General features: G+C 37.3%; 1 protein-coding gene across 1 annotated transcript in view; it reads right to left on the bottom strand.

Annotated features, from left to right (window-relative positions):
* The window catches only part of APPL2 (adaptor protein, phosphotyrosine interacting with PH domain and leucine zipper 2), a 350,547-nt gene that overhangs the window by 141,663 nt on the left and 182,750 nt on the right, over positions 1-26,134 (bottom strand). Inside the window, exon 9 of the mRNA XM_053716955.1 lies at positions 17,010-17,092. Coding sequence (XP_053572930.1) covers positions 17,010-17,092 — 83 coding nt within the window. The remainder of the gene's footprint in view (positions 1-17,009; positions 17,093-26,134) is intronic.

Raw genomic sequence — 26,134 nt, 5'->3', positions numbered from 1 at the left:
GTGCTGTGTGGCGTTTCTGGGTCAGCCGTTACTTTTGCCTTGGCGTGTATACCTTCACGTGACCTCTTAGCCGCACCAATAGCTTTACCAGGTTGCCGGTGTTAGTGATTTCAAAAAACTATCGTACAGTTCTTTTCTCACAGTGCTACCAGGAGCACAAAATATTTGTTATTGAGGTGTCCGCTTATTCTTACTGTAGAATTCCGTCTCCCACAGAAGATGCTGGCCACAGGAGTGAGCAAGAGAAAAGTTCCGTTACCGAAGCTGGCCAGCCCAACGGATCTTATCCAATACCATCTACGCGTTTCAGCAGGAGTGCCTTTGTCAAGATAAGCTGCATCCTGTCAGGGAGTCTTTTATGCCGGAATTCTTCAAGGGAAAGTTTTTTCACTCTCTTAAAGGGACCTCTCATTTCTTTAAGTTTCTCACTTTAGTTTATCCTCGGTGTTTATAATAAATACATCTTTTTGGAGGAGATATCATGATAATGGAATATCAGTTCTAATACATATATACAAATATAAGAAATTCATCAAAAAAATGAAAGTATATAATTTTAAGCATATTGATATTTGCAGTTCCCATTGATGTTATGGTATGGTTATTTAATATAATTTAAAAGACTAGATGATGAAATTTCTTAAAATACAACCATGAATTTACAATAAAAATGTACATATAAAAAAGTGTACATATTAAAAAATAATAATAAAAAATGGGTTAATATTTTCTTTCATTGGTTACCCTTGACCATCTATTTGGTTCTGCATGAAACATTGAGGGCAGGATATTGGAACTTTCCACACCATGGAATACTCCCGGTGAGGAGATTCCCATTATAATAAATAAATAACTAAAATAAAACTTTTTTAAATTATCTTTAATTAAATACATATAGTCTAGATAAATCAAAAAAGGGGATCATAAAAAAGGGGGGAGTTCCTAAAGGGACTAAAACTTACAAAAAAGGATTAAGATCTAACTCTGCATTAAGGCCTAGGGGGGTCAGGGTTTTAAAATTAAAAATTAATTCAGCTTCTGTTCTTAAAAGTTTTTTATTTATATCTCCCCCACGCCAGTCTGGTTTAATTTTCTTTATGCCCCAGTATTTTAAACCTTTTGGATTCTGATTATGTTTTTCTTTAAAATGTTTAGAGAGCAGATGTTTCTCATATCCATGTTCAATATTTAGGATGTGCTCTCTAATTCTATCCCTCAACATACGTGAGGTTTCCCCCAAGTACTGCTTATGACAAGGACATTCAATTAAATATACTACGTTTTTATCAGAACATTTTATTATATCTCTGATTTTAAAATCTTTTTGAGTAACAGTTGATTTTACACTTGTTTTTTTGTTACTGTATTTGCATGCTTTACAAGATAAGCATGGAAAAAATCCTTCTATTTTCTGTCTTTTTAAGTCTACATCTGAGGGATTTGCTTTAATTGGTTTAAAAGTGCTAGGTGCCAGAATGTTTTTCAAGTTTCTTGTTTTTTTAAAAACTATTTTTGGTTTATCTGTTAAGGCCTCACCAATATAGGGGTCTCTTTGAAGTAAGTGCCAGTGCTTATTTAAAACTCCTCTTAATTTACTGTGATTAATATTATAATCTGTAATAAATGGTATATTTAAAAATCCCTCATTCTGGACATTCTTTATTTTATGCTGTAATAGTTCATGTTGTGTTTTTTCTCTAGCTTCTATTTTGGCTTCATTTATAATTTTCTCTTTATAGCCTCTCTTTTTAAATTTATTTTCCAAATATATAGCTTGTTTTTCAAAATCCTCTTGTTTAGTACAATTTTTTTTAATTCGTAAGAATTGATTTTTTGGAATATTTTCCAGCCATTTCTTGTAATGGCAACTAGTGTTATGAATATAACCATTTGAATCTACCTTTTTAAAATGAGTTTTTTGTAATAATCTCATTATTTTGGATTTCTATATCTATATCCAAAAAGCTAGTCTCATTTGTACTAATTTCATATGTTAAATTAATATCAAAATCATTAGTATTAAAATCTTCTAAAAACATATCTAAAATTTCTCTGTCACCCTTCCAAATTAAAATAATATCATCTATGAAACGACGATAGAGCACCAAGTTCGCCTCCCAATGGGATCCATGTATTATTTTCTCTTCTAGGTATCCCATAAAAAGATTTGCATAACTGGGGGCGAACTTGGTGCCCATCGCCGTTCCCTTAATTTGTAGATAAAATTGATTGTTAAAATTGAAATAATTATTATTTAAAATAAACGAAATACTATCCAATAAAAATTGTATTTGTTCCAAAGGCATATCACTTCTTTTATTTAGAAAATATTCTACTGCTTGGAGGCCTAAATGGTGTCTAATATTAGTGTATAGCGAGCACACATCACAAGTTACAAGGATAAAATCTTTCTCCCACTTTATATTTTTTAAAATTTTTAATAACTCAGTAGAGTCTTTTAAATAAGATGGGAGACAGGTTACATAGTCTTGAAGGTAATTATCCACATATTCCGATAAATTTGATGAAATAGATTCAATCCCAGAAATTATAGGCCTTCCAGGGGGATTTTTAAGGGATTTATGAATTTTTGGAAGGTAATAAAAAATAGGAATTCTAGGGTATTGTACGTTTAAAAAGCCATATTCCTTTCCATTTATAATTCCTATGCTGTGTGCTTCATCTAATAATTTTATCAATTCTTTACTTAATTTCGAAGTTGGATTGATTTTAATTTTCTTATATGTTTCAACATCATCTAATAACCTGTTAGCCTCTTTTAAATAATCAATAGTATCTAATAAAACAATCCCCCCCCTCCTTGTCCGCTTGCTTTATGGTAATTGATGAATTGTTTTGTAAATTCTTTAAAATATCATTTTCTTTTTTTGTTAAATTATATTTCATTTTATCTAAATTCAGGTTCTCTATATCCTTTTTTACTGCCCTTTCAAACATTTCTATGTTTCTACCTTTTTCTGAGGATGGAAAAAATTGTGATTTAGGCTTTAAATTGGTATGATGAAAGCCTCTATTATCATTTGTTATTTCACGTGCAACTGGATTTTTTATAAAATATCTTTTAAGAGAAACATCTGCTCTCTAAACATTTTAAAGAAAAACATAATCAGAATCCAAAAGGTTTAAAATACTGGGGCATAAAGAAAATTAAACCAGACTGGCGTGGGGGAGATATAAATAAAAAACTTTTAAGAACAGAAGCTGAATTAATTTTTAATTTTAAAACCCTGACCCCCCTAGGCCTTAATGCAGAGTTAGATCTTAATCCTTTTTTGTAAGTTTTAGTCCCTTTAGGAACTCCCCCCTTTTTTATGATCCCCTTTTTTGATTTATCTAGACTATATGTATTTAATTAAAGATAATTTAAAAAAGTTTTATTTTAGTTATTTATTTATTATAATGGGAATCTCCTCACCGGGAGTATTCCATGGTGTGGAAAGTTCCAATATCCTGCCCTCAATGTTTCATGCAGAACCAAATAGATGGTCAAGGGTAACCAATGAAAGAAAATATTAACCCATTTTTTATTATTATTTTTTAATATGTACACTTTTTTATATGTACATTTTTATTGTAAATTCATGGTTGTATTTTAAGAAATTTCATCATCTAGTCTTTTAAATTATATTAAATAACCATACCATAACATCAATGGGAACTGCAAATATCAATATGCTTAAAATTATATACTTTCATTTTTTTGATGAATTTCTTATATTTGTATATATGTATTAGAACTGATATTCCATTATCATGATATCTCCTCCAAAAAGATGTATTTATTATAAACACCGAGGATAAACTAAAGTGAGAAACTTAAAGAAATGAGAGGTCCCTTTAAGAGAGTGAAAAAACTTTCCCTTGAAGAATTCCGGCATAAAAGACTCCCTGACAGGATGCAGCTTATCTTGACAAAGGCACTCCTGCTGAAACGCGTAGATGGTATTGGATAAGATCCGTTGGGCTGGCCAGCTTCGGTAACGGAACTTTTCTCTTGCTCACTCCTGTGGACAGCATCTTCTGTGGGAGACGGAATTCTACAGTAAGAATAAGCGGACACCTCAATAACAAATATTTTGTGCTCCTGGTAGCACTGTGAGAAAAGAACTGTACGAAAGTTTTTTGAAATCACTAACACCGGCAACCTGGTAAAGCTATTGGTGCGGCTAAGAGGTCACGTGAAGGTATACACGCCAAGGCAAAAGTAACGGCTGACCCAGAAACGCCACACAGCACCGCAAGGAAAAAGCTGATCCGGGGAAAGGTAACATTATCGTAAGCCTTTCGAATTCCGGTGAGTGTTGTTAAAACTTTCAATTTGGATTTAAAAGACCAAAAAACTTTTTTCATATAAATGCTAATAGAGGATATATCGCTACCAAATAATTGACCCTGAATACCATAGTAACTATCATAAAAAAGGGATATCTCACAATAAGGAACTGACAACTTTAAAAGTTTATCTCCTATGGTGTTGTCTCCACTGAAAAGTTATTTATTAGTCCAAACGATACATTGGAACTAAGGACACGTTTTACTGACAATTCATTTTTGATACATAAGTTTCTCAGCAATAAATTTCTGGCAACAAATCTAGTACAACAAAATACTGACTAAATAGTATTGGAGAGATATCTTAGGATCGTGATAGCTTTTATCAATTCATGTGTTTTTAAAAATATCAATTTATATGAATTTTAAACTAATTTTGATTGTAGTATATATGAAATAAGGTGCACCTTATATATAAGTGTTTTTTGTGTAATAAAATTTAATAGTTAATAGTGTATAGATATATTGTATTTGTTTTTACTATATATAGTGTTTGATAAATGACATTATTTATATTATAATTTCTCTGATATCCAATATAGTGTTATTAAAATATAGGTAGAGCTGTTTAGCGCACTCTAATTGTGTATACTTATTACTTTTTGTGTGGGTACTGGGAAACCACACTTTGTAGAGTTGCTTTTATCTACCACTAAAGGGTTTAACCTTTTTTTTTTTTTTTTTTTGCAGCTAAATATCCTATCAGTCATATAACTCCACTACATCCGTGTTATCAAGTATGCATGTCATCACAGTAAGCACGGCATGAGCATAAAACATTGTTAAACTATACAGCGGCAAAAGGAAAAGATATGGACATCAGAGGGGACAAATAGAACATTGGCACACATCTATTACACGAACAGTACAGGTGCTGAGTAAAGTTGAACGGTTACATATTTAAATAAGAACAGTGCTAAATTAGGGCTCCGCATATAACATTTATCTAGGCAGCCATACCAAAACAAGTAAACAACTCAAAAGTTGCACACACCGGAACTCACAATTGGCTGGTATGCGAGGGGTTAACTTTAGAAATAAGCAAACAGGGCCAAGACTGTAATCTTTATGGCCACAGACCTCTGCCGACTAGTATGATAGCCGGGCTCAATGTCGTAGCAACATATCTTCTAGCCTACACCAGCTTTTACTATAAATTGCTCTATTTGTAAATGAACCTGTTCATGCGTCAGCTGTATGTCAAGCGAGATTAGGAGCTGTGTTCTTCGTGCATGCATAAAGTCCTTTTCAGGCTGGTCGGTAGATGGTGAGGTAAAAGCTTTCAGGGAAGTATGCATAGTGTCCCCGGTTTCTACCACGTAGCGCTTTAATAAATAAAGGTCCCACACATGTTCAGTACTTCCCGGCATGAAAGTGTCTGTTCTGTATAACCTTGTATAACCTAGTGTCCCTGGTTTCTACCACGTAGCGCTTTAATAAATAAAGGTCCCACACATGTTCAGTACTTCCCGGCATGAAAGTGTCTGTTCTGTATAACCTTGCATCTTGAAGTCCGGAGTCCCCTGCTGGACCCTCATCAGAGCGGTAAGCCGATTCTGCAGAACTCTTTAAGATCTGGGGCTGCTTATTAACTTTACTCGCCTCAAGCTGTGCCGGGGCTTCAGCAGTGTACAATGCTTTAGGCCCGCATTTTACTTCTGTGCTCCGGGCAACTGTAGCCAAACTGCAACCGGCCTGCTCAGCCTGATCTAATGAGGTCCGGAGTATACCTGCAGCTTGTGAATACTCCGATGAGGCTTGTTGGCTTGCTTTCACATCGCAGTAGTGAGAGTTAAGGGATGGCGAGTGTCGTGGCCCCAGGGGTTCACCACTCATACAGGGCTCTCGATCTGAGGCAATTCCATTGCCCTTATTGTATATGACTTCCCGGATTGAGCTGCAGGCTTCGAGTAGCCTTTCTGCAAAGGCTGTCTGATGGAAGTCCAGAAGCATGCTGAGTTCCAATATAATGGATTCGGTAGTCGCCATTGCTCAGACTAGTACTGTAGTCACAGTTCTTTTCAAAAATGTTTATGTGGTTTTAGTAGATAATGTAGAGCATATAGAGCAGCACCATTCGCTGCTTGTAACCCAGGACCCTATGAATCCTGGGGGGGGAATGTGCGGCAGCCCCAGCAGAGAAGGAAAACAGAAACACGACACAGCTCTCACTACCATGCGGTCTGTCCCTCGCCGCTTAGCTGAAGAACATAGGGAGGATTAGCTTTACAGGATAGGTTTCCAAAATCTCACAGGGCTTACCAGAAGATTGTAGTTGAAATCTTTGTTATAGAGATCCAATTATATAGTAAATAATTATTTAAAACTTAATGAAGGCCAGGAGCTCCTTCAAAACATGACCTCCCGCAACAGCTGTAGGCTCCGCCCCCCCTTATTCATAACATTTTTAAAAGTTTTTCTCTCTCTATTCCTATCTTGAGGGTTTATACCTATCCTTATTCTATCTATTTGGGGACATATGGTCATATTGAAGTCTCCTGCAATTATTAGATTTTTATCAATATGAGGAAAAAGTTTAATATATAAAAACATCCCAAAAATTTGGATCTATATAATTTGGAGCATATACATTGCTCAGCACGTATGTTGTACCCTTACACTATCTCAATTATAATATATCTACCATTTTTATCATATTCCTGAAATAAGATAGTATATGCCAGGGTTTTAGAAAAAAGGAAGGCAACCCCTCTCTTAAGTGTCAAACACAGAGTAGCTATAACATTTCCCACCCACTTGCATTTCAGTTTAGGGATTTCTTTTTCATTTAGGTGGGTTTCTTGTAAAAAAAAAAATAATAATAATAATAATAATACTTCTTTTAGCTGGGGAAGTGATTCCCCCCCCCCCCCCATTCCAGGAAAGAAGATTCAACATTTATCTACACCAATTAATACTAATTTTAGAGCGTGGGTGAGCTGGGAAAAAAAAAACACCCATAAAAACTGTCAATTTAAACCCCATCTCTAACATGAGAAGTTATTTAACAAATATTCAGAACCACCTCCTAATATCAACTTACAGTTTTCATATATTCTTTAGCTTCCTGGGGGTTATTTAAAGTGTAATTTTCTCCATTTACATTTACAATTATTTTTGCAGGGTAAATCATTCTTGTCTGAATACCTTTTTTAAACAGAGTTGAGCAATATGGGGCCATCTCTCTTCTTTTGAGAGAAGTTTCTAAATAAAAATCCTGAAATAATAAGAATTTGTCTTGGCCTCGCATCAGTGGGTTTGATTTCCTAGTGGCTCATCAACATAACTTTATCTTGAAAACATAAATATTTAACCATTACTGGTCTAGGCTTAGAAGTACCATCAGGGTTAAGTCGCGCTATGCCCAATCTATGTGCTCTCTCTACCACGAATGGCTTCTCCATAGTTTGGAGGCCTTATAACTTAAGTGGGGTAATTCAACTGGAGCAAAGTGGACTAAATCTTGCTGTTGGATGGATTCGGGCAGACCTATTATTTTTACATTGTTCCTGCGGAAACGATCCTCGAGATCCTCCAACTGTGATTGTAGTAAAATCGTTAAATCCCCTTGATTTTTAACAACTGATTCTTGTGTCCCTGCGCCTGATCCTCCAGATCAGAGAACCTTGATTCTACCTCAGAGAGACGTGATGCAAACTGTCTCACCTCCCCAGTAAGTTCTGAGATTTCGGCTTTAAGTATATTGAATTGAGGCATAATCAGGTCTGCAATCTGATTGATCAGGTTTTGCTTATCCGCGTTTAGAGACACTGGTGACCTAATTTCTAAACTATTTCCCTCTCTCTAATCTTAGCTTTCTTCTCCCTTTTGTATTGCCGGCAAAGCTGGCGATTTGGTTTTAACTTGTGGGAGAAACCTTTCCATAAAAGGCACTCAAAGTGCATCGACAATACAACCCAAAAAAAAAAGAAGAAACAAATTGTGCAAACAATCACAGTATGTCTGTATAAAAACAGAAACAAAAGGAGAGAGGTTCAGACCTCTCTGCTATACTAAGTGAATAGAACAGTGAATCTGTGTTCAGAAGAAACTGATTTGTGGCTCTGTAGATTTGTGAATTATATAGTGTCTTGTGTCTATACCATGGTGTACAAGACTAAGTCAGTATTATAGGTGAATTATACAAAAGTGTAAAAGTGTGAACATGTGTAATTACATGCTGTGCTGCTATCTTCATATAATTTTATGCTCATTATTCGTGTTGCTTACAGCCAGAGTGTAGTGCAACCAAAGCGCCAAACATATATCAACAAATGGTAACATTTTAAGAGAGATAGGCAAACATATATAAAACTGTAGTTACAACATGTTTATATCAGCTTATAGCCAGTTTAGCCTACAGCAATCTCTTATCCAGTGTCAATTCTTTAAAGCGTCCAACAGAGGCCTATAAACCCTCAAGTATATTTTCCAGCTTGTCTTGAACTATAGTTATTCACTTGGACATTCAGGTGTTCTCAGGGACCCATATGAAAACTACTTCCAAGCAGCTATAATAACCAAGAAAACAAGTTATTTAGCTCAGAATGACCCCTTTTATATTTAAGGAGCGCGTCTGCTTCAACAGCAGAGAAGAAAAAAAAAGAAAAAAGAAAAGGCACCAAATTATCCACTATAGGGCACAATAACTGGTATACTGGTATACCATTCAGCAATCTCACAGTAAGCTTTTGACAAATACTTGCTGTTCCGGAGCAGTTTTGGAAATCTTCTTCCACCTTATGTATTCGACTCCTCTGCCAAGCTTAAACTCTGTGCCCCATTACTTTCTTTCATGCCCCTGCCCTTTTTGCTTCATGCAGGCTCGGTGTAATATAAGCCCTGGTCACTCCCTTCGGCAGAAGACAACAATGAGGCTTCCCCAGGTCCTAGAGGATCCTAAAGGGTGTCTGCCTTCTCATGTGGCAATCTTCCGGTTTACTCCACATAGGTCCGGTTAAGGCCTCCTCTCACCGCTCCAATTCTCCAGCTAACCAGGTAAATCTTCTTGCCTGCAATTCTGAATAGGCACACAGGGGTGGAGGATAACTTTCAAAACCTCACTGTTGCTCCATAGATCTGTTTGGTCTCTGCTGATCCGTCCAGCCCCTCTCACTGGCTTAGCGGCTCTTTTGACTGCAGCTCTGAGTAGGCACTCAGAAACGTGGGGTATCTTGCACGGCTTACTGACGCTCCAAATGTCTCTTTGGTCCTCGCTAGCCTGTACTGCTCCTCTCACTAGCTTAACCGCTCTCGGGCTTTTACGATTGTATTTGCAAGTTTCGCCTATGGGGGTATCAAACCCTCCATTCAACCACTTCAACTCCACCACTTTAAAATGCCCCTTTAGGTTGTGTCCCCAGGAGAGGGGTGAAACTTTAATGTACAGGGTTTTAGGCCTTAGCGACTAAGCCCATCTCACCCGCTGTAGAGCTTCCGGCTCGCCGCTGCTTTCTCTCGACTTGGGTGCTTGTTTCCCAGCAAAAGAGTTTCAGCGTGGAGGGCTAGGATGGCTTGAATTCGTCCAAGACTATCGTATGCTGTGCTCGCACTTCTCTGCGAGGCCCCTCCCCAAACGGAAGAATGCTGTCACAGAAATATAATTCAGTGTATATTTTTTCACCGATTACACCTCTACACAGTCTAAATGTTATAGGGTTTGGGGCATCCCTAGTGAGGTTTACCAGGGATAAGGATTATCATCACCATTGTTTATTTGAAAAACACCATAAAAGCCGATGATGGATACCAGATGATTTGATGCCCCTAAATGTACAGGAAAGCCAGGAATCATTATCAGTTATACCTAGTACAGTACATTGTGTTTTCACTTGTAAATGCTGGGGATTTTTTTTTTTTATTAATTAATTTATTTAAAAATGTCTGAGCCCAGAAGTACTAAACACATATTCTCCCCAGCCATTTAGAAGCAAGATTATTATTATTATTTTATTTCCCCATCTTGACCTGGGATAACACAGACAGTGACTCCATTCTCTGTGGTAAAATGACAGTAATGTTATAGAAGCAAAGTACTTAGATCAACAATTAAAGACACAACACACCAATTTTAAAATATCCATAGAGTATATTAACACATGGGCAATATGTTAGATTGCAACACTTTTACAGCAAAATATGCATTGTTTCGCAGTTCTGAGACCATCCCCCTTAAAATACCTTGAGCATATTTATTTTATTCCATTTAATATGACTTATTAGAGAAAGATATAAATCAACTCCTGCACATATCAAGCAATCACTGTGCAGCATGTAGTGGGTTCAGGGATCTGAAGTTTGCAGGATGCACTTAAACCTTTCTGGGTAAACAGCAGGAAAAACAAGCAACATAAATATTGGAACTATATTACAATGTTTTGTTTTTTACTATGCATAATTAAAGAAAAATAGCTTTGTGGTATTAAATTCTGACTCTATTGCCCCTTTAAGCATGCACTGCTTATAAATAATGTTGTAACTGTAGTGAAATGAGATGAATCCAAACATTTCTCATAGAAGACAAAAATGTCAACTAGGTGCTCACTGATAATTTAGACATATGGTGCCTATAAAGACAGGAAAGTGACAAGTAATGATGAGCACATACATTTCTATATATACTATTTTATAACAACAAAAAGAAAATGTATGCTTACCTGATAAATGTATTTCTTTTTTGACACAATGAGTCCACAGATCATCTTAATTACTAATGGGATATTCACCTTCTGGTCAGCAGGAGGAGGCAAAGAGCACCACAGCAGAGCTGTTAAATAGCTCTTCCCTTCCCTCCCACTTCAGTCATTCGACCGAAGTTAGGAAAAGAAAGGAAATGCTAAGGTGCAGAGGTGTCTGAAGTTTACAATAACCCACAACCTGTCTAAAAAAACAGGGCGGGCCGTGGACTCATTGTGTCAAAAAAGAAATAAAATTCATCAGGTAAGCATAAATGTTCTTTTTTTTTTTTTTAAGACACGATGAGTCCACGGATCACTTTAATTACTAATGGGATCCAATACCCAAGCTAGAGTACACAGATGATACGGGAGGGACAAGACAGGGAACCTAAACGGAAGGCACCACTGCTTGAAGAACCTTTCTCCCAAAAGCGGCCTCAGCCGAGGCAAAAGTGTCAAATTTGTAACATTTTGAAAAAAGTGTGAAGAGAGGACCAAGTTGCAGCCTTGCAATCTGTGCCACAGAAGCTTCATTTTGAATGCCCATGAGGAAGCAACAGCCCTCGTGAAATGAGCCGTAACTCTCTCGGGAGGCTGCTGGTCAGCAGTCTCATATGCAAAACGTATGATACTCTTCAGCCAAAAAGAAAGAGAAGTAACCATAGCTTTCAGTCCCTTACGTTTTCCTGAGAAAACCACAAACAAAGAAAAAGAATGATGAAAATCCTTAGTCGCCTGCAGGTAAAACTTTAAAGCACGGACCACATCCAAATTTTGCAGAAGTCTTTCCTTCTGAGAAGGATTAGGACACAAGAAAAGAACAACAATCTCCTGATTAATGTTCCGATCAAAACAAGCTTAGGAAGAAATCCTAATTTAGTACGTAAAACTACCTTATCTGAATGAAAAATAAGATAAGGTAACTCATACTGTGATGCCGAGAGCCCTGACACTCTCCGAGCAGAAGAAAGAGGAACAAGAAATAAATCTTTCCAAGATAACAACGTAGTATCTAAGAAATGCATAGGCTCAAACAAAGCCCCTTGAAAAACTTTGAGAATTAAATAAAGACTCCATGGAGGAGCAACTGGTATGAACACAAGACTGATCCTGACCAAGGCCTGACAGAATGATTGTTCATCTGACACTGTCGCCAGACATTCTGTAACAAAATAATGCTGAGAATTGCCCCTTTAGGGAACTCGTCAATAAACATCTTCTCCAAACCTTCTTGGAGAGAAGACAAAATTCTAAGAATCCTAACAACTCCATGTTAAATCTTTCTAGTTACAGGCTTACAAGCCTGAATCATGGTCTTTATGATCGAGTCAGAAAAATCCCGTTTGAATAAAAGTAAACGTTCCTTCAGAGAAACTAGATTTGGGTGAAGGAAGGGCCCCTGAATCCGAAGAACTTTCCTCAACTGAAGTCTCCAGGGTGGTAGAGATGTCATCTCCACCAGATCTGCATACCAAATCCTGCAAGGCCAGGTTGGTGCTATGAAGATCACTGATGCATTTTCCTGTTTGATTCGAGCAATTAATTGAGGAAGAAGAGCAAATGTAGGAAACAGTGTCAACCCCTGGGATGTGAATCGCCGACAGACAGCAAGAATAGGCCTCCGCCCATTGAATTATTTTGGATACCTCTATCATCGCCAAGGAACTCCTCATTCCCCCCTGATGATTGACGTAGGCCACCGATGTAAATGTTGTCCGACTGGAACCTGATAAACTGTACCGAGGCTAACTGGGGCCAGGCCAGAAGAGCATTGTAGATTGCTCTCAGTTCCAGAATGTTTATGGGTAGAACAGACTCCGACCGAGCCCATGTTCCCTGAGCCCGTAGAGAGCCCCAGACTGCGCCACAATCACCTAAGATGGTCTGCGAAAGCAGATTCCCTAGGAGAGATGATCCAGAAACAATCATAGTAGAGAATCCCTCGTCTCCTGCTCAAGTAGTAATCGAGGAGACAAGACCGCACAATCTCCATTCCACTGACTGAGCATGCTAAACTGTAGAAGTCTGAAAAGGAATTGAGTAAACAGGATGAAGTCCATTGTTGTCCCCATCAGCCCGATTAACTCTATGCACTGGGCCTCTGATGGCCAAGAAGAGGACTGAAGGACTAGACAGCATCGATAATCTTTAGTTTCCCAACGTCAGTCAGAAAAATCTTCATAGACAGGGAGTCTATTATGGTTCCTAAGAAAGTTATCCTTGCATTTGGAACTAAGGAACACTTTCCCAAATTCACCTTCCACTTGTAAAATCACAGGAAGGATAATACCGTGTCCGTGTGAGGTATTGCTGGATGTAGGGATGGCGCCTGGACTAGGATGTCGGCCAGATAGGGTGCCAATGCAATGCCCCTTAACCGAAGCATCGTCAACAGTGATCCCAGAACCCTTGAAAAAATCCTGGAAGCTGTGGCAAGACCGGAGGGAAGAGCCACAAGGTGGCAGAGTCTGTCCAGGAAGGAAAACCGTAGGAACTTGTGATGATCTCTGTGAACGAGAACATCAAGATATGTGTCCTTTAACTCCATGGTTGTCATAAATTGACCCCCTTGGAACAACGGAAGAATGAAAAGAATAGCTTCCATCTGAGGACACAACTCCGAAAAATGTGTTTAGACCCTTGAGATCTAAAATAGGTCTGAAGGTTCCCTCTTATTTGGGAACTACAAACAAATTGGAATAAAATCCCAGACCCTGTCCCTGAAACCGAACAGGAACTATCACTCCCAAGTCAGAGAGGTCTCCTACGCAGTAAGAATGCCTTTCTTCTACTGCAGATAATCTGGAAAACAAAGACCTGCCCCTTGGAGAAAAAAAAGAAAAAACCTATATTGTATCCCTGGGATACAGAATCCTCCTGGATTGGGGACAGACCTGTCATGCTGACTTTGACACATCAGCAGGATCTCCAGATTCCAAGATTGATCGAGTCAACAGTAAAAGTTGTACAACTCCTGCTTGGAAGAAAAAGTTGAACAACTTCCTTTGAAAAATCGAAAGGAAGTGAACTATACTGACAACTGCCTTCTAAATCTGAGGGAAGGAATTACCCTCACCTCACGTAATATCAGAGAAAATTCTTTAAATGTATTTCCCCGTAAAGGGAATCAAACTTGAGTTGTCAAAGTCTTAAGTTGCTGCTCTAACCATTATACTAATTCAGAGCACTAAACAAGGACTTCCCCTTATAGGGAATCACCAAAAATGTATCCTCAGATGAGGCATTCGCAGTCTGAACGGTCTGCTGGCGTTATAGCAAAGCCTGAAATCCTAGCTCCCAGTTAAAAAACCTTGAAGAGGAGCATCTGACAGAGCAACGTTAGCTAACTGAATCACTTGAACCCTATTCCGGATTTCTTCGAGAGGAGTGTCTGTCCTGATAGAACAGACAACACATCAACCAGTATGCCACTGCACCGGTGACAGTCATGCAAACCGCAGGTAGTTGTAACTCTGACATACACACTCTTCCTGGGTCCCATTGTGAAAGATTCTGCTAAATCTGGAGAAAAGGGGATGCCCAGTTTCTCCCTATCCTTCCAATTATCCTTTTAAAGATTGCTGGAATTAAAAGAATTGATAACGCCAGAGAAATCGGCTTCGTCCAGGGTAGCTCAAACCTCCTAAAATAACCAATGGAGGTGCTCAAGCTTAAAGGGACACTGAACCCAATTTTTTTCTTTTGTGATTCAAATAGAACATGAAATTTTAAGCAACTTTCTAATTTACTCCTATTGTCAAATTTTCTTTATTATCTTGGTATCTTTATTTGAAATGCAAGAATGTAAATTTAGATGCCGGACCATTTTTGGTGAACAACCTGGGTTGTCCTTGCTGATTGGTGGATAAATTCATCCACCAATAAAAAATTGCAGTCCAGAGTCTGAACCAAGAAAAAAGCTTAGATGCCTTCTTTTTCAAATAAAGATAGCAAGAGAACGAAGAAAATTGATAATAGGAGTAAATTAGAAAGTTGCTTAAAATTGCATGCTCTATCTGAACCACAAAAGAAAAAAATTAGGTTCAGTGTCCCTTTAACTGAAAGGAAACACTTCAGTACCAAACAAAGGAATTACACAGACAGAGTCTGAGCTTTCCCCATATATACTACCGAAGTATCCTCCTCTTCATGCTCCAGGGAGAAAAATTCGGAATATATTCTACTGTATTAGCAATTTGTCCTCAAGCAATTTCCCTACAGTATGGGAAAAAAACAGACAATACAACAGATATCGCTTAAAAGTATTGTATGGAAGCGATGGCTGGAGAATAACTCTTGGTGAAGTTTGTGAGGAAGCACAGGGCACTGCATGTGTGGGCTATAAAAATTTTTTGTACATTTAAGAGAAAATATTTTATTCCTCTTGAAAAATCTCTCACAACATAGGGAACAGAGAACAGATGAAATAAAAGGTTTTAATTTAATTAACATATAAAAACCGTTACTGTCTCTTTAAATTTGAAAGGGTAATTCCTTTATTTAAGTTCTTTTAACACATAGTGAACAGAGACAAAATGATTAATCAAATAACAATCTGAACTTTATAATAAAACAGAACACAAAGACCGTTACTGTCTCTTTAAATGTTAAAGAGAAACTTTCGTATGTGGGTGAGCAGAGATGATTTAGGAGATCCCATAACAGATTTCACTGTCTCATTCAGTTTAGTTTAAGATTGCTGCCTCAGCAAACCCCCTCTACACCTCAGCTTAACGCAGCTGAGGTGCCTGTCAGCCCATCCGTAGAAGATTCTGCTGTTACAGAAATGCTGCTCTAAGCGCTGACATAAACTAAACAACTGCAACAGAAGTGCTGCTCTAAGCGCCGACATGAACTTAAACGGCTATAACAGAAGCGCTGCTCTAAGTGCTAACACCTTAACAAAATAAACAGCCTTTCCGAAACCGGAAGAAGGGGGAACAGCTGCGCAACTAAAAAAGGCGCCATCTAAGTACTGCCCATCATGGGCGTATCAAGAACTCTCTGCCGCCATTACAAACTTTATGGGTAATTGCGTAGTTTTAACATAAAAAAACCCTACACACTGAGCCTGCTCTAATGTTCATGCAGCCCAAGCCCGTAAAAGGTAATATGTACTCTCCCGGTCGGTTAAAATTATGTTATGAAAAACCGCCGGGAGATGAGGTACATGTCTCTTTCAGCCCCAGTGCCCGCGTCTAAGTCTGCCTACTATCTCCTAACGCAATAGGAGAATCTAGCAACTTTAATAAGGCTTGTAAGCCAAAACTGTCATAGTGCCCCCTAACATCATAGTGTCCAAACTTTTTTCTGAGATCTTCTTTCTATCCCTAGACAAAAAGTTAGCACTTACCTCATCCTCTGCCTGACAGCAAGGCATATCCCAGGTTTAAGAGGTCCTCTCCCTCCTATTGACCTGTGGAAAACAAGGCATGCTGAGTAATCCTTTTCCTCAGACTAAAGGCATACAGGGCAGCAAAATACATGGGAGGCGCAGTGAAAATTATGTCCCATAAGTTCCCATTGCTTTAAAGCCACCAAAAGCTCTACTGAAGAGACTCATATGGACTACGGCTACACCCTAGAACAAAGCAGCACTCTCTGGCACTACTTTAAAAATAATAAACTCTTGATTGAAGAATCTAATCTAACACCTCACTTTACCTCTTCCTATCACTAACTTAGGCAAAGAGAATGATTGGAGTGGGAGGGAAGGGAGGAGCTATTTAACAGCTCTGCTGTGGTGCTCTTTGCCTCCTCCTGCTGACCAGGAGGTGAATATCCCATTAGTAATTAAGATGATCCGTGGACTCATCGTGTCTTAAAAAAGAAATTGAACAATGACCTGTAATTGAGAAATGATTATCAAGCACATTATGTTTATCTATGAGTGAACATCATCCACAAAATCATAACCAGTAAAGACATGAGGCCATTACTCTGGTAACTATTAATCTAACAATGCGTGTGATAAATTACCGCTGTATCATGCCAGTCACAGAAGAAACAAATCCATCCATTTTTTTGGAAAATGTTTCAAATCCTTTCTTTAGAAATGCAATCTGGAAAAAATCAAGTTGAAAATGGCAATTATTCACATTGTATGAAAAAAGAAGAAAGTAGCTCAAACCCTATAATACTTATTGCACTAAATAAATTACAGGGGTTTCTTTGGTGCTTGTACACAAATATATATGTTAGTTTAGACAGTACTAATTGGTCATTTACAGATTAATCATTGCTATCTAGGATGTCTGATAGGGGAAAGTACAAGAAATTGTCAGTATATCTGGGCATAATTATGTAATAAGGCCCCCCCACCCCTGTTAATCACTATATAAAAAAAATGTTATAACAGAATCCACCTTCAAATCACGTACAGAACAATTTGAGATCAAACACAGATGCAACTGTGAATCGACATATACTGTCTATCTGCTAAGATGCAGTTGTGATCTGATTTACATTGGACGTACCAAAAGAAATACTAGAACAAGGTTCAATGAACACTTGTATAAAATTAAAAATGGTTTTAAAAAACACAGTGTACCCAATCATTTTCTATTGGTTCATGGCAGTAATCCGAGAGGTTTAGAAATACAAATAATAGATTGGATACCACCAAGTTATCCCAATAGACTGAGAACCTTAAGACAACGAGAAACCGAATGGATTTATAAGCTAAAGAGTTTGAATCCTTCAGGTCCCAATATTGATTTAGACGTACAGGCTTTCTTATGAAGAATTGTAGTCTCCAGTTTGTATGTGTCTTCTTATATTTTAATATGCAAATATGTTAATATACAAATATTTTAAGTATTTGAATTTTTTCTTCTGTTTATTTTTTATCTGTTGAATTTATATTTGAGGAATAATTTATGTTTGCTATAATTATGATCTTCGCACAATAAGATTAATTTACTTATATGTATTTCTTATCGTTACAGGATCTATATCAATCTCCAGTACATTTATGATATATTTTATCTGATTTGTTTATGTTTTTAAAATATTTATTTGCATCTTATGTTTAGTATATTTTATTATATTGTAGGATGTTTGTTCATGGATTTGTTCTTAACATTTTTTGTATGCAATGTATTTATCAATTTGCCTTTATCTTGCTGTATTTATTTTTATGTTTTAAAGTGTGTGTTTGAATAATTCTGTACCTCATAGGTTTTGTAAATATATTCAGTTAGTGCATAAATATACTACTGAGTATATCAACTGTTACTCTGTGAACTAGTATATAACATGTATAAATTGCCGTTAATACAGACACAGCTGATCTATTGCTTTAAACAAAAGGGTGTGCTCGTATACCGCATCCTGATTGGTGTATACCATCAGCCAATCGGGTGGAAGCACCGACTTTAAAAGCTAACAATCTATTTAGCTTAACATTCTGCTCTTGATAAAGCCCGGGCGTACACCGGGGGAAACGCGTCGAGCTATCTACATGGTTTAAAGAAGGGATTGAAAAAAGCTTCCCACCGGGACCTAAGCTGTGTGCAGCTCCTTGACGAAAAGTGAGACATATCTGCCGGCTGTGGTCTTCCTTGCTTCTGGACTAAAGAATTGTTCACATCATAGATTGTTAAAGGCTCTTTTAAAACCTACCGTTTGTAAGTAGGAATTGTTGTGTGTCTTGTATTTGTACAAATAAAATTACTACCTTGAATCTCGGTTCTCCTGCGCTGTTCTTACTTCACAGCTATTTTCTGATCACGTCATATCCAGTGTGGGGAGAGAGACACAGGACGAGAGTGGCTGCATCAGGATCGAGTGGCATAGAACATTAACTGGGGGTGGAAACACCTGTATCCCTCTTTGTTCCACAGAGGAGAAGTCTGTATTTAAGACTTGTGGTAATATCGTAAAGTTGTATGTAAAGCGCTGCTTTCTATTTTCCTTTTTCTTTGTTTATTTTCCTCTGTCTCGTCAGCAGCTGCATTACTCTGAATATTATCTGCTGTTGCTTAAACACAATTTACAAAGCTCTTAGATTGCTGTTATTTTAGCAACGGTTTTGTCTGTGGAAAATTTGTTTAATGAAAAAGTTTGCCAATGAAAAAATTTGCCAATGAAAAAATTTGTTTAAAGTTCAGTTTACTTAAACACAGGATTTATTAATATTTGCTGCTTATTTAATTACTTTTTTATATATATTTATATATTTTTATATATTTATATTTTTATATTTTGCACGTCCCCTCTTCTTCTGGTAAATTAGATGTAAAGGGTAATACACAGGCATATAAAACTGGTGCTTTTGTGCATTTAGCAATGCCATTATTTGTATCTTTACATTTTTGTATTTTATTTATTAGATTTTATATTCCGGTAATGGCTATGGAAAAAAGATTTGGGGATTTTATGTCCAGATCAGGCAGAGAAAGATCCACCAATCTCTTATTAGAAGAGGATTGTTCTACAATTAAGGATTTTAATCCAAAAGATCTGTTTAATGGTTTGGAAGACCTATTGCTAAAAGATACAAAAGAATGGCAAGACCTTCTGCTGTTAGACAATTATATTTTACATGATGTAGTGCCTAGGGGTTTGAGATTTTTTAAACAACATGTTTTTAAATTGGATGAGGTCGAGTTTATCACAGATTGGGAAAAGGCTTTTCACACCTGCTCTATAACATTGATTAATATCTTGATAAGATATAGGGAATTTAGACTTAAGAATTTGGAGGAAACAATAAATGAGGTAGTAGATAAAATACAGCCTTATAAAGATGAGGAAGAATGGATTAATCTAAATAATAATATACAAAATAGAACAGCAAAATATGAGAAAGAATTGAAGCTAAAAAACCATAAAAAATTAGTTAGGGATATTACTGATTTTAAGAACGATGAGGTTTACACTTATAATAAAACTCCGGTTGAAGAAGAAATAGTACAGGTCCCAGAAACTAGTTTGGAAAATGGTTCAGGGAGATCAGATCAAATTCCTGCTAAGAAAGGGGGGTTTAATTCTAATTACCGTAATAAACCAAGTGGAGGATGGAACAAACAAGGGTCCCATTATTATAATAACAATAATTGGGACGGATCCTATAGGAATAATAGCCATCAGAATAGACCCTATGGGAAGGTTGATAATGGTAAATACTTTAGGGAACGTCTCAATAGCAGAGAAGGCTGGGGGAAAGATGATTGGAGAGGAGCCTCAGGGAAGAAACAGGGTAATAGGAATAATCACCACCAAAATGGTGGTGGATATAATAAGGTTAAAAACCAGTTCTCCTCTTATACCCCTGATAAACAGAGAGAACCAGTTTGGAATAGACTTGGTGCAAAACCTAAACCTAAGTCTAACCAAGGGACTCCGAGAAATCAGAATAAGGTTAATTTTTTAGAGAAGGATTATGTCAGCCCGAATGTGAGACTAGAAAATCAAATACAGGCAGAAGGCCCTTGGGAAACCAGGAGGAGACCTTCAAAACGAGCACTAGAAGAAGAAGAGGGACAAGGGAGGACATAGAATACAGTCAATCAAACAGAAAAAGAATGAATTAATACGCCTAAAGAATGAAATAATCAATTTGTCTGATGCTGAATTAAGTGATGATGACGTCAGACTCCTTGGTAAGGGGTTGAATTTTGCTCCTAAAAGTAAACCGAATAAATTTGAGGTTTACATGGATGTACAAAAATTTATACGGAAGCTGACGTTGAAACGTTACTTTTTAAAGGATCAAACTAATAGAGAACTATGTAATAAAGCATATTTAGAAAGTACAGATTTAGAGACTTTGAAAATCCTAAAAGATTTAGAATCTAATTCATACTCTATGGATTTAGATCTGCTCAAAGAGGCTGAACCTACAGATCCCTCTGACTTAAACCTTTCTGAGCTTTCTGAGTATGGAGAAATGAGACCTATTTGCCACTCCAATTTAAAAGGCAAATCCCTCTTCTACCCTGTTAACATGCAGGGAGACCAGTTGCCTGTGTTTAACAAATTAGTTTGTGAAGAACTAAATAAAAAACTATCTAAATGCACAGTGAATAAACACAATGATAACTTAAGTCCCAATGAGAGGCATGCATTAGAGCTACTAAAGAATAATAAGAATATTGTTCTAAGAGCTGCCGATAAGGGAGGGGGTCTAGTGGTCCAAAACAGAATTGATTATATAGCTGAAGCTAATAGACTATTGGGTGACACAGTGGTATATAAAAAAATGGATTATAATCCTACTACTACCTTCCAAAAGGATTTAAATACTCTAGTTTTGAAAGCAAAAGAGGACGACATTTTGTCACGAGATGAGGTCAATTTCATCATTCAACAAAATCCTAAAATACCTATATTCTATCACCTTCCCAAGGTGCACAAGTGCCTTTCCAAACCCCCTGGAAGGCCCATAATCTCTGGTATTGAGTCCCTATGCCATAATCTCTCGAAGTATGTTGACTATTACCTTCAACCTATAGTTAGGAATACCAGGGCCTTTCTAAAGGACACTACTGAGGTTATAAAAATCTTTGAGGGAATGGAATGGGAAGAGGATTTTTGGTGGGCCACTTATGATGTGTCCTCCTTATATACTAATATAAAACATGAAAAAGGTATTAGAGCTATCAAAAGAGCTTTTTTATACTATGATATTCCTGATGTTCATTTGCAATTTATTTTGGATTCTATTTCATTCATTCTTTCTCATAATTATTTTGAGTTTGAGGATTCTTTTTATTTGCAGCTTAAAGGAACAGCGATGGGGACAACATTTGCCCCATCTTACGCTAATATTTTTATGGATAATTTTGAGAAGGAATATATTTGGAATAATAATCCTTTTGAAGGTAATATTGTAAAGTATGCTAGATATATTGACGACGTGATTATCTTATGGAGAGGGTCGTCACAGTCTTTGACACAATTTTCGACATATATAAATGAAAATTCTTTTGATTTAGAATTTTGTGGTACATGTTCTAAGGATAATATTGTGTTTTTAGATATTAATCTTATGAAGGACCCCACAGAGAATAAAGTCATAGTGAAAAATCATAGGAAGACAGTTGACAGGAATAGCTTTGTTGATGCCAGGAGTGGACATCTTAAAAATTGGAAGAACAATATTCCTTTTAGCCAATATACTTGAGTGAGACGTAACTGTTCTAGAATAACAGATTTTGATAGTGAAGCTGAAACCCTAGACAAGAAATTTTTAGAGAAAGGGTATGAGAATGAACTTTTAAAAGCAGCTAAGCTAAGGGCTAGAAATCTAGATAGAAATAGACTCCTTGATAATACCAATAAGCATCAGGTTAACAGTGAGGAGGTTAACAATCAAACAAGGTTTATAACTACCTTTAGCGAAGGAGCAGGTATAATAAAGAAGGTAATGAACAAACACTGGGGAATATTAAAATCCGATCCAATCTTGAGTCAAATTATAACAGATAAACCTTGCATTACGTTCAGAAAAAATCGAAACTTGAAAAACCATCTAGCTCCCAGTAAACTGAAAAAAAGGGAAGATAATGGTCCAATAACGAACGAAAGTAAAAACACCTTAAGTAATTGGTTATCCATTCCAACTGGCACTTACAAATGTAATAAGAGCAGATGTAACATGTGTTCTTTTGTTAGAAAAGGTAACAGGTTCAGTAATTCTGATGGTACAGAACAATTTGAGATCAAACACAGATGCAACTGTGAATCGACATATACTGTCTATCTGCTAAGATGCAGTTGTGATCTGATTTACATTGGACGTACCAAAAGAAATACTAGAACAAGGTTCAATGAACACTTGTATAAAATTAAAAATGGTTTTAAAAAACACAGTGTACCCAATCATTTTCTATTGGTTCATGGCAGTAATCCGAGAGGTTTAGAAATACAAATAATAGATTGGATACCACCAAGTTATCCCAATAGACTGAGAACCTTAAGACAACGAGAAACCGAATGGATTTATAAGCTAAAGAGTTTGAATCCTTCAGGTCTCAATATTGATTTAGACGTACAGGCTTTCTTATGAAGAATTGTAGTCTCCAGTTTGTATGAGTCTTCTTATATTTTAATATGCAAATATGTTAATATACAAATATTTTAAGTATTTGAATTTTTTCTTCTGTTGATTTTTTATCTGTTGAATTTATATTTGAGGAATAATTTATGTTTGCTATAATTATGATCTTCGCACAATAAGATGAATTTACTTATATGTATTTCTTATCGTTACAGGATCTATATCAATCTCCAGTACATTTATGATATATTTTATCTGAATTTTTTTATGTTTTTAAAATATTTATTTGCATATTATGTTTAGTATATTTTATTATATTGTAGGATGTTTGTTCATGGATTTGTTCTTAACATTTTTTGTATGCAATGTATTTATCAATTTGCATTTATCTTGCTGTATTTATTTTTATGTTTTAAAGTGTGTGTTTGAATAATTCTGTACCTCATAGGTTTTGTAAATATATTCAGTTAGTGCATAAATATACTACTGAGTATATCAACTGTTACTCTGTGAACTAGTATATAACATGTATAAATTGCCGTTAATACAGACACAGCTGATCTATTGCTTTAAACAAAAGGGTGTGCTCGTATACCGCATCCTGATTGGTGTATACCATCAGCCAATCGGGTGGAAGCACCGACTTTAAAAGCTAACAATCTATTTAGCTTAACATTCTGCTCTTGATAAAGCCCGGGCGTACACCGGGGGAAACGCGTCGAGCTATCTACATGGTTTAAAGAAGGGATCGAAAAAAGCTTCCCACCGGGACCTAAGCTGTGTGCAGCTCCTTGACGAAAAGTGAGACATATCTGCCGGCTGTGGTCTTCCTTGCTTCTGGACTAAAGAATTGTTCACATCATAGATTGTGAAAGGCTCTTTTAAAACCTACCGTTTGTAAGTAGGAATTGTTGTGTGTCTTGTATTTGTACCAATAAAATTACTACCTTGAATCTCGGTTCTCCTGCGCTGTTCTTACTTCACAGCTATTTTCAAATCACGTAGATCCTTGCACGAATACTGTGCTGCCTTGAAAATGATCTTTTACCTCAACACATTTGTTGATACCACTTAAGTGACATAATGAGCCATTGGAAAATGCTGTAATAAGCTATTGCATTTTATCATCCACTACTGTGTGCCTCAAGCTATGTATTTAACCCGAGCCATACATGGCTGGTGACTGGCGGTTACAAACATATGTCACTCACCAGCTCAGGAGAAGACGTGTGCTGCAGAGCATACTTTAAAGTGGCATGTTACCAATATGCTTAGTCACATGAAAGTGATGCAGCATATCTGTACATACTGACTAGAAAATATCACATGAACCTCTCTATGTAAAAAAGAAGATATTTTACCTTAGAATTTCTTCGGCTCATCAGAGTATATATGTGCTCTATGAACCGTTATCTTTCAGCTACTGTCATCTGTACAGTGAAAAAAACCCAGCCAATCATCATAAGCAGTGCTGAATTCACACTTTGCTTTACTTCTGGGATTTTAGCATAATCTTGTGAAATTTCACATAAACTTCCTTAAACTGAGGAGGGAAATAAAGTGACTGTATATGCATATGCTAGATGCATGCTCCCTTCAAGTCCTGGGTGCTTAATGTCCCTATATGTGGGATGTGGCTACTGTGCACATTTTTGAGGTAAAATATTTATTTACAGAGCTGTTTATGTGATACTTTCTACTCCGCTTTTACAGCTAGGCCAAATCTATTCAGCATTTGGGTAACATTTCCCTTTAATTATGGATTTAACCCCTTTGCAGGGTTGCACGCAATAGTACATTAATAAAATGTAAATTAGATAATTTTTTATGTTGAGGTTAGAATATAACAGTTGTCACAAAAGTATAAAAGCCACTTATGGACCTTGTGAAGTATTGCACAATGTAGGCACTGAAACAAACATATTTTTAGCTAATAGAGATCTCAAGTTTACTTAAAGCACCTTTCCCTCTAAGGCCTGGTTTCTCAACAGCCGGGCCATGGCCCAGTACCGGGCCGTGATAGCCCTGCTGGTGGGCCCCGATCTGTCATGCCCCCACTGCACACTCTTACCACACTGCACACCAGGGGCAGACTGAGACCAATCAAGGCCCCAGGAACACTGTCTCACACTGACCGAAATGTATTACATTTTATGCAAATGAACATGGTAGCCTCCCTGCCCTGCCCCCAACAGGCCCCTCAACCTACAGAGCCAGGACCCCCAACATTAAGGTCCAGAGAAAGGGCACCCAACCTCCAGGGCCAGACCCCACACTCCATAGCCCTCACAGTGACAGACCCCCACCAGGGCTCCCACTAAACACACCCTTATTTGCTTAGTTACTGATAGGGCAACTGAAAACTCCAGCTTAAGGAATGCACCAGGATCCGTGGAGATGCCATTTGTGGGGCCCCCTAGGGCCCTGGACATGTCTAGCTAAAATTTACCGAGCCTTGAGATCACTTTGTTTGAGAACCACTGCTCTAAGGTGTGCAAGTATGCACATGCAGACGTTTTTCAGAGGGCGATCACACACCTTTTAATGTTAGGTTGATGGACATCAGTGCCAGTGGCCTAGTGACTGACTGAGAGGCATGCAGAGGGACGTTGTGGGAACAAGCCGTAGCAGGGTAAGTAAGCCTTATAAAAAGGCATTAGGAATTTTATTTATACATTTATTTTTTAATAAAAAGCTGTGTACATTGAGCTTCTAGACAACAGGGAAGCAAGAAGCAGAAGAAATTGCACTTTCTCCACCAATCTGTTTTCCACCTCTCCGCTGTTCCCTCCCTCCATTCCCTTTCCCCCCTATGTTCATCGCCTCTTCTCTCCTTTCTCTCTCATCATTTGTTTTCTCTCTCCCCATTTTCTTCCTTTCCTTCCCCCTCTGTGTTCTCTCCCTCCCTCTCTTACCCTCCCTTCTGTTATCTCTCCCTTCCACTGTTTCCTCTTCCTCCCTCTTATCTCTTTTACTACCCTCTGTTATCTCTACCACCCCATCCCTCTGTTATATATCCACCTCATGGTTATCTCTCTTCCCCTCTGTTAACTTTCCCACCCCATCTTCTGATAAACCTCCTTCCCTCTGTTCTCTCTCC

This window comes from Bombina bombina, chromosome 6, assembly GCF_027579735.1.
Source record: "Bombina bombina isolate aBomBom1 chromosome 6, aBomBom1.pri, whole genome shotgun sequence".
Taxonomy (NCBI): domain Eukaryota; kingdom Metazoa; phylum Chordata; class Amphibia; order Anura; family Bombinatoridae; genus Bombina; species Bombina bombina.
The sequence above is the reverse complement of the archived record's forward strand: the minus strand, read 5'-3'. Positions and strand labels throughout refer to the sequence as shown.